Here is an 8,519-nt window from a genome sequence, read left to right on the forward strand (position 1 = left end):
GGCGAATCGATTACTCCAAGTGCGCAGTGATGAGCATCCACCGAGCGGTCATGACTCGTGCGACTCGTGGGGCACCGTCCGCCTCTGCTCCATGCCAGAACGATGAAGAGCTGGAGAAGTGCAAGCGGTGCGCCCAAAAGCATTGTACCTCCGAAACCAGTCGTGGTGCCATATAGTATATCAGAACTTGCCACTTGTTGACTGGAAGATGTATATCGTCGCCTGCCTATGCGCCTACAGCGTCACATCGATGGATCTGTTTGGGCGATTACTATCACAAGCACTGGCAGAGAAGCGTCGTTTCTCTAGCAAGGACACTTGATCTTAGGTATCCATTGTTGTGCACGTCATCATCAAGGCTGGATTGTTAGGCGACTAGAAGCTTGCACCAAGCACGAATTGGTAGTCGCTCGTCGGCTAACGCCACGCAACTCTCTAGCTCAAAAAAGATCAGCATTCGCAAACAAGAGTTCTCGCAATATGCTCGACCAGGCCCGTCCGACGCGCTAGTCTCATGGTCCTCGGCCTGGTCATGGATGTCTGTTTTCGTTGCTATACAGTATGTCTCTGCGTCACCAAGGTTGAGGCACCATGAATACGTGCATGGCCATCATGGTATGAAGTAGCGATTGTTAAATATACTAGTATACTAGTCTGTTCCTAGTCTGGATTAGAAATAGAGGGCGTTGAGTTTGCACCAGCTACTGTACGGCAGGGTCTCGCGGGCAAACTCCCAGCACTCGCGCAAATCGTCCTTGTCGTGGACAATCCCGCACAAATCGACGACGCCGTGGCGAACCACGGACTCGGCCACCGCATGGATCACCGAAAGCACCGCCGAGGTCGAGAGCGGGTTGCAGCTCAGGTTGAGTTTTCGCATATGGTCCGTGTCGTGCATCATGCGACAAAGGCCATTGGCTCCGTCGTCGCCAATGTTGCTGCCTCGCAGCGCAACGCTGTCCAGGCACCGCATGACAGGCAGCAGCGCGAGGAGGCCGTCCGATCCGAGCTGGTTGAAGGACAAATCCAGCACCTTGAGCGTCACGCAGGCTGGGATCGCGGCGGCGAGGGCTTCGGTCGCCACGTGCGTGCACGACTGGTTGTACAAGCACAGCTCTTCCAATCGCACGCATGCCGGCAGCACCAACGCCAGCAACGTCGCGCCCGTATCGCACACGGATGTGCCCCGAAGCTGCAGCGTCACGAGTTGCTGTAGACACCGGCTGAGCCACGTCATCGCCGACGGTCGGAGGTCCAGCCTGCCCCGCATACCAAGGTGTCGCAGGCGCGTCAATGTCGAAATGACGTGGCAAAGCCGCGTCGTGGTCTGCGGCGCGAGCCGGCGCGCGGTGCCAAGCTCGAGGTGACGCAAGTTGGAGCCGCCGATCGTCTGCAGAAACCCGTCGACGCTGCACTCTGTATCCAAGTACGTTGTCAGCGTCGTCAATCGCACTGGAAGTTGCTGGCCCGTCGCAAAGAGTGCGCGGGGAAAATCACCAAACTCGACGCGGAGCGATTGGAGGGACTTCAAGCCCAGGAGGGCGACAGCAAGCGCAGGTGCATCGGTGGTCGCCACACAAAGATGGACAAACGACAGCGCCTTGACGGCCGCACGCGTTGTCCACGCAAGAAAGGCGTTCACGACGGCCTTGTTCCAAGGGGCCGAGCTCATCTCGTCATAGTACAAATGCAGATTCTCGACGTTGGAGCCCATGAGGCCAGAAAAAGCGTCAAGTGCTGCGCCGCCGACGCCGACGCCGGCCATGTGAGGTGGAGGCAGCGCAGCTGTGGGAGTGCGCGCAGAGCGCGGCAGACGTCGTCGACAACGAGCTTGCCCAGCTCGACGCGCAACGACGCGGCTTGGTCCGACCAGTGTGTCATCACGTACGCAAGCTCGTCGCGCGTCTGGACAGTGGCAACCTCGAGCCGCGCTCGCGGCGGGACGCAGAACCACGGCGCGGTGTCAGCACGAACCGGAATGCGCGGCACCATCGACGCGTACGTAGCAATCGCGCGGCGAAGGTCGTCGTCCTTGGTAATGCAATCGGGCGTGAGCAGCCGAGACGACAGCTCCGACATCCGCGACCCGATTGTATCGAGCTGGGGAATGCGGCGGTCGCGCACTGCGTTCAAGAGGACGCCGAGGGCTCGCAGAGGAGCCGACTTGTGCGACTCGGGCAGCGCACCGAGCAAGGCAGCCATGTCCTTCGTGTCGCGAATGCACTCGGCGATGAGTTGCAGCGTCTCGTTCGGAAGCGTCGAGCGCGCCGTCGTCTTGCGTCGCTTGGCCATGGCGGTGACGTGGTGCATCGTGAGCAAGTTTTCAAATGCAATGGACTTGCTGGCGAAAGGCCAAATGCGTTATATACGTTTATTGACGTTTTATTATGTCGTGCCGCACTTTATCGCCTTTAGCGTAGCAATACCCACTTGATAGAATATCACCTCCGCGTTAAAGCCCGATGATTCGCCGCACACTCCTTGATACGTGTTGATAGAAAAACCCGAGTCTTCTATGTATTGGTCAGCAGGGAGATGGAAGCTGAAGATGTGTAGTACGAACCGAGGACTGATACGACCTCAACGCCATGCTAGGCAGCCAGTCCACGCCAACGCCGAGGTGACAGAGCACTCACTGTGTTCGCTGAAAGACGCCTACAACCATAAGTGAGTTGAGCAGAGCAACACGAGAGATAGTAGGTAGGTACACGTACCAAACTCGTGCTGCAACACGGACTGCAAGCACGCAACGTGCAACCTTCAAACTGGCCGAGCTGCACCTTTCGAGGAGAGGGCTCCAACGTGGGTAGCATGAAGCGCGCAGGTTCCTTGCTTGCATTCCGCGGTGCAGCGCGAGGTTGATGTCGCACGAGCACAGCGCTGAGTGGGAGCCGACCTGCAAAAGGCAAAGTGAGATCGTCGGCGTTGTTATTCCGTGTCACCGGAACGTTGGAATATCTTGAAGTTTGCATAGCGTTCGATACCCCTTGCCCGTACCTAGTCCAAAGCCATCAATTGGGTTTGGCCGCCCGTTGGCCACTGCGCTTTCATGCTTCACCAGCGCCTGTGAGCTTCCAGGCACTACTGCGTGCGCTACCATCGGACAGGGGGCAGCGCGACGACGAGGGCACCGGCCGTTGCTAAAAAGACTTGGCTCTAATATACAGCCATATATGTTCTTGGGAAAGGGGTTGTCGGAGCTCGGCAAGTTGCAACGTCCAGGTGTGACGCACCGTGCGTAGGCGATCGCCGTGCTCCTGCGCCGTGTCACGAGCTTGACACCCGGTGTTATGAGCGACGAGACTACGAACTGGAGCTCGATTGCGGTCGGTGGAACCAGCGTCTCGAAGAACGCTGCGTGGCACTCCGTCCAGATTTCCTCCATCCCGCTACGACGACGACGCGACTGTGCTTCTCACAGGACGCTGCCCACGTGCTCAGTTGCCACCTCGACGCAAGTCAACGCGTGCTCGGGTATATATAAGCGGCATCTCAGTTCTTATCCGTCAAACGGCTCGTCTTCACGAAACGTGATCCACGCCGCGTCTGGTAGTCGGTCGACGGCCTCGTCACACTCTTGACGGTCTTCGTCCAAGGCGAGGGTGTCGGAGACTTTGATGACGCCATCGCGGTGCACGCAATGCTCGAGCGCGTGGATGATGGCCAGCAAGCCTTCCTTCTCGAGCGGGTTGCCCTGGAGCCCGAGCATCTCCATGTGGCACGTCGCAGGCACGACGCGGCTGATGGCGAGCGCACCGTCAAAGCCGATTTTGTTTTCCGAGAGGTCGCACTCGAGCAGATGCGGCAGGACGCTGCTGAGCGCATGTGCCCCGATGGACCCGATGCGGTTGCCGCGCAAGTCGATCTTGCGCAGCGGCGGGCACAAGGGAACCGCCGCGGCAAGGGCCATGGCGCCGACGTATGTGCACGCTTGGTCGATCAAATGCAGATACCCGAGCGACGGGCACCGGGGAAGGACGGCCGCCAAGAGCCCAATCTCATCGTCGCCGAGGCCACTCGCCTCCAAGTAGAAGTTGGTCATCTGCGGAAGCAGCAACGCCAAGCTCGCCACACACGCCGGCGAGAGCTCGATCATGGTGAGTTCGAGGCGCCGGAGCCGGCGCAGTCGCCCCAGCGCTTGGATCATGGCCAGCGTCGCGGCCGGGGCCGGGTTTGGCGACACGGTTTCAAAGCCGAGCGTGACCAGCTGAAGCTGGGACGACGAGAGCACCGACGTGATCGCCGGCAGGTCGTCGTGCACGAGCAACTCGAGGACGAGCGAGTGCAGCTGGCTCGGTAGCGCCGGTATGTCCTTGAAGAATCGAAACGGCAGCGACCCGCCCTTGATCTCGAGGTCGAGCAGAGTCGACGAGTCAGCAATGGCCTTGCACAGCGTAGTGCCATCGGCGTCTGTCATGCAAGCCCCTTCGAGCACGACGACCTTAAGCGACCCGGTGCGAAGCCAGTTGGCCATCGCCGTCACCGTGGCCGTCGACCACGTGACGTGGGGGTAAATGAGCTCGGCGCAGATAATGGACGTCGGTGCCAGCGCTTGGATGAGCGGCAGCGGATCGCGGTTGATCACGTTGCTGTGCGATGTGAACGCGACTTCTCGCAGCGCCGGGAGCGTGCGCAGAGCCTCGCGCATCGCTCCAACGGACGCGGCCGGCCACTGATTGTTGACGTCGTCGCCGAACGAAATCTCAATGCACTCGATGCGCTCGGGCCACAGCTCAATTGCGCGCTGGAGCATCTCCCACGTCGAGACAGCGTGCAGGTTGATGCGCGTCCGGGGTTGCAGTGGGTACGACGGCGGCAGGTCAAAGCCGTTGATGTCGACAACCGGGCTTAAAACCATGGCCTTGGCGATCCAGCCGCGCAGCTGCGGGTCCGTGACCTCGTACGGGAGCTCAAAGTATGGCCAGAGGCGCACGTGGCACGGGTGAAAAACGTCGCCAGCCGGCACCATGAGCCGCCGAGAGCGCACCGCACGGAAGAGCTCGAGCAGCGCGGCCAGCGGCTCCGAGAGCCACTCTACCGGCAGCGCCTCGAGAAAGGCCGCCATCTCCGTGGACGTCATGATGAACCGGCCGACTTGCTCAAAGAGCTCGGGCAGCAGCGCCGGCGTCGGCTTGGCTCGCTTCGCCATGGCCGAGGTTGCGTGATTTTAGCGATATCCGGATAGCCATCGGCCATTGATTGGTCCAAACCCTTCCATGACGTGGCAGTCCCTACGTCAGCGACCGATGCCGTCGGGCCAATCGAATCGATTGACAGGTCGCGTCGGCACGCGAGCTACGATATGTACCTTGGCCATGGCAGAATCCTATCATTGAAGGGATCCATTCAAGAAGCAATTGGAGTTGAAGTCTACGTGTCCATGGGTGGAAAGCATGGGTGGGAAGTGCTATGGAGATGATGCGTTTCAGCGGTTGGGAGCTGACGACGGTCCAAGCCTCGTAATGCTGGTAGCGGTTTAGTAGACTACCTTGTCTCTAGCGCAAGTGCTGTCGACAATAACATGGGTTAGGATCGATTAGCTTCACTCGTTTCCCATTTAACCACCGCAATACATGGCTTCCAGCTGCTCCAGCCGTCATTAGGTTATGCAGCTCGTGGTGCATTGGATGTTACGAGGTCCTCAACTCGGAGTGACCTTCGAATAGAAGCAAGAACGACGATAGAATTGACATGGACTACCGTCGTAACATTCTCTGCAACGACGTTGCAAGGGCGTTGAATCGTGGGCTTGAACGTATCGTAGGGCTTGACTTGCTGGACGCCGGCGATTTGTATTGTTGACGTGCTTTGGACGTAATTTACACGGCAACAGAGAGGCAGATACTTGGTCGTTGTGGATGCGAGACGTACGGGTGGTGCGGGAGGGTGTGGCCGCAGAGCCTTCTGTCGCAAAGCGCTCAGCAGCTGGACGACACACCTCGCATCTTCGCACTTTGATTGGTCCAAAAGATATATGTATTTTGGACCAATTAAAGATCACACGTACTCGGCGAACTGTGGGCGACATCACGAAATTCGGTTTGGACAGCAATTTGATCATACAATGTACTAGTACTTTTGTACATAAATACTCAGTAAATGTTTCATGTACCATGATCGTAAATCGACAAAGGGGGTTGTGGGGAGAGGAATGACCTATGTGACGTTTTGATTGGCTCAATTTATCGATTTTTGGCGAATCATGCGCTTTCAAACGGTTCAATCCTTTTTGCTGGGCAAACGTCACCAGGAGACCGGCGACTCGCAGGTCTCCTGCAAATCGTTCGCACATTTTGCATTTCTCGGAATCTCGAGTCATTTTTGTGGACGCCACCAGCTGTCAACCGACACTAATAGTGTCCGCGATGTCTGTCGTGTTGCTCGTATGTCATAATTGAGAGCAAAACTCTTGGAACTCAAAAATCAAACCCTCAAAACCCAAAACAACCATTCAATTTTTACGTATCAAGAAATATGCACCACGCGGGGTCGGGGAGCTCTCCAATGCGGTTCAAACACTCTTGGATGTGCGACGGATTGGCCAGCGTCCGGCTGAGCTGCACACTACCAACGCGGTACGGCGATCGTGCGACGCCCTCGACGATGGCCAGGACGCCGTCGACATACAGCGGGTTGCCTTCGAGGTTGATGTTTTCCATGTGCGTTGTCTTTGGCACCATGCGGCTGAGCGCTAATGCGCCCTCGTAGCCGATTTGGTTGTTGCTTAGATCCACGTCCAGCAGTTGCGGGATCTCTGCGGCGAGGAGAGCTCCACCCTTGGAACCAATGCAGTTGCCCGAGACATCGAGCGTCCGAAGCGACGGTGCTTTTGACAAAGTGGATGCGAGAGCAACGGCGCCGGCATCGGAGCAGCCTTGTCGGCGCAGGCGCAGCGAGCGCAGTCGGCGGCACAGCGGCAAAGCTCTTGCGAGGACCACGACGCCGTCGTCATGGAGGTCGTTCTCGGACAAGCCAAGCTGCACAAGCTGCGGCAGGACAGCGGCAATGACTTCAACGCTTGGCAGCAGCATCGACGAGAGGTCGAGCGACTGCAGACAAGGTAAGGACGAGAGCATCGCGAGGATCGCGGAGCCATGCCGCTCGTCTTCGTCGACGATGATGTTGCCCGGCTTCAGTGCGATCGAGAGGTGTCGTATCCTCGAAGCTGTCACGGCCGATGCGATTCGCGGCAGATCGTCGGCTGCCACGCCGTGCAGGCGCAATGACGTCCAGTGTGACGGCACGGAGGGTGCGAGCTGAAAGAGCGTCGAAATGACACGTGCATCGTGCAGCTCGAGGCGAGCGATGCTAGCATTCGCAACCACCGCGGTCGCCGTCGTCGCAGCCATGGGCCCAGCGTTCAGGCCGCGCAAGCTCACGCTGGTGAGCGGCGACGACGACAAGAAGGCGGCCAAGAGCTCCCGGCATGCCTCGTCCCACTTGCCCGCCGTGAGCGACATGGTCCACACCAGATTTTGAACCGACGCGGACGTCGCAATCGCTTCTAGCGCATCGGCCACGACAGCGGTCGTTGGCTTTTGCCGCCAGAGCACCGAGACGCAGTGGACGGCCGGGAGGTGGCGGAACAACTCGACGAGCGACACGCGGTCGCTGGTGTGCACCAAGAGCAGGTCCAGCGCGCAGAGATTGTGCAAGTTCTCGAGGCGACCGAGCTGGGCGGGCGTCACACACGTGCGCAGCTTGATTTTGGTATGAGGGCGTAGTGCAAATGGCAGTGGCATGTCGATACTCTCTTGGACGACCCACGGGTAGAGGGGCAGCGCAGCGGTGAGATCGTCTCGGAGCCGTGCGAGCGGAATCGACTGCGGCACGCGCAGCTGCGGCCACAGCGAGATGCGCTGCGGGTAAAAGGCGTCGCCGGGCAGGACCGTGAGCACGCGTGCGTCCAGCGCCTCGTAGAGCCGGCGAAGCGCCGCCAGCGGCGACGTAAGCACGGCAAGTGGCATGGCCAGGACGTACGCGCGCATGTCGGCCGACGTCTCGACGCACTCGGCGATGCGCTGCACGAGGTCGTCTGCGAGACCATCCTCACGCATGGTGCAGTCTCGCTGGTGCAATCCGGGTGCAATCTGGCCTTTCTCGGGCGGGCTCAAAAATCCGCCCGAAACGGCAAAGTGGGCGCGCCCAAACCATCAACCTTATCAAGTCAAGCGTGCAAATGCGACGTAGCAGCACTCGAGCAAGGACGGTTCGTTCATCATGGTTAGACCTACTAGTGGGCGCATGCGGGTGGCGGCGGGCGCGCAGGCAACGGGCGACGAAGCGGCGGCGGTGACACGCAGACGCGCGTGTCTGATGCAGGGTACGACGATATCGAGTCGTGATCTGTATTTAGAGGATGCCGCGGCGTCATTTAGGCGTCCCACCAGCACCATTCGTGGTACGGCATGGCCTCGATGGCGGCTTCGCACGTCGCGATCTCAATTGGGTCTTCGACCGTGCAGCGGAGGTCAATGTGGCCAAAGCGATGCGCGCTCGCAGCGACCACGTCGATGACC

At 59.1% G+C, this 8,519-nt stretch overlaps 3 protein-coding genes across 3 annotated transcripts; all 3 read right to left on the reverse strand.

Moving 5' to 3' along the window:
* Positions 1-670: 670 nt before the first annotated feature.
* On the reverse strand, positions 671-2,292 carry SPRG_04897 (hypothetical protein; the record flags this gene model as incomplete). The annotated part of the gene is made up of 2 exons (XM_012344037.1): positions 671-1,667; positions 1,703-2,292. The coding sequence occupies 2 exons, from the start codon at positions 2,290-2,292 to the stop codon at positions 671-673; spliced, it is 1,587 nt and encodes a 528-aa protein (XP_012199427.1).
* A 1,178-nt stretch (positions 2,293-3,470) lies between these two features.
* Positions 3,471-5,167, reverse strand: SPRG_04898 (hypothetical protein). The gene has a single exon (XM_012344038.1). It carries the CDS (start codon positions 5,147-5,149, stop codon positions 3,500-3,502), a length of 1,650 nt encoding a protein of 549 aa, XP_012199428.1. The 5' UTR covers positions 5,150-5,167; the 3' UTR covers positions 3,471-3,499.
* A 1,270-nt stretch (positions 5,168-6,437) lies between these two features.
* On the reverse strand, positions 6,438-8,057 carry SPRG_04899 (hypothetical protein; the record flags this gene model as incomplete). Its single annotated transcript, XM_012344039.1, has 1 exon — positions 6,438-8,057. The coding sequence occupies one exon, from the start codon at positions 8,055-8,057 to the stop codon at positions 6,459-6,461; it is 1,599 nt and encodes a 532-aa protein (XP_012199429.1). The 3' UTR covers positions 6,438-6,458.
* Between the last annotated feature and the right edge of the window lie 462 nt (positions 8,058-8,519).

Source organism: Saprolegnia parasitica (assembly GCF_000151545.1).
Source record: "Saprolegnia parasitica CBS 223.65 unplaced genomic scaffold supercont2.16, whole genome shotgun sequence".
NCBI classification, from domain to species: Eukaryota; Oomycota; class Saprolegniomycetes; order Saprolegniales; family Saprolegniaceae; genus Saprolegnia; species Saprolegnia parasitica.

Excerpts from the sequence above, each read along its gene's own strand:
- SPRG_04898 (XM_012344038.1), bottom strand. The coding sequence starts at position 5,149 with ATGGCGAAGCGAGCCAAGCCGACGCCGGCGCTGCTGCCCGAGCTCTTT.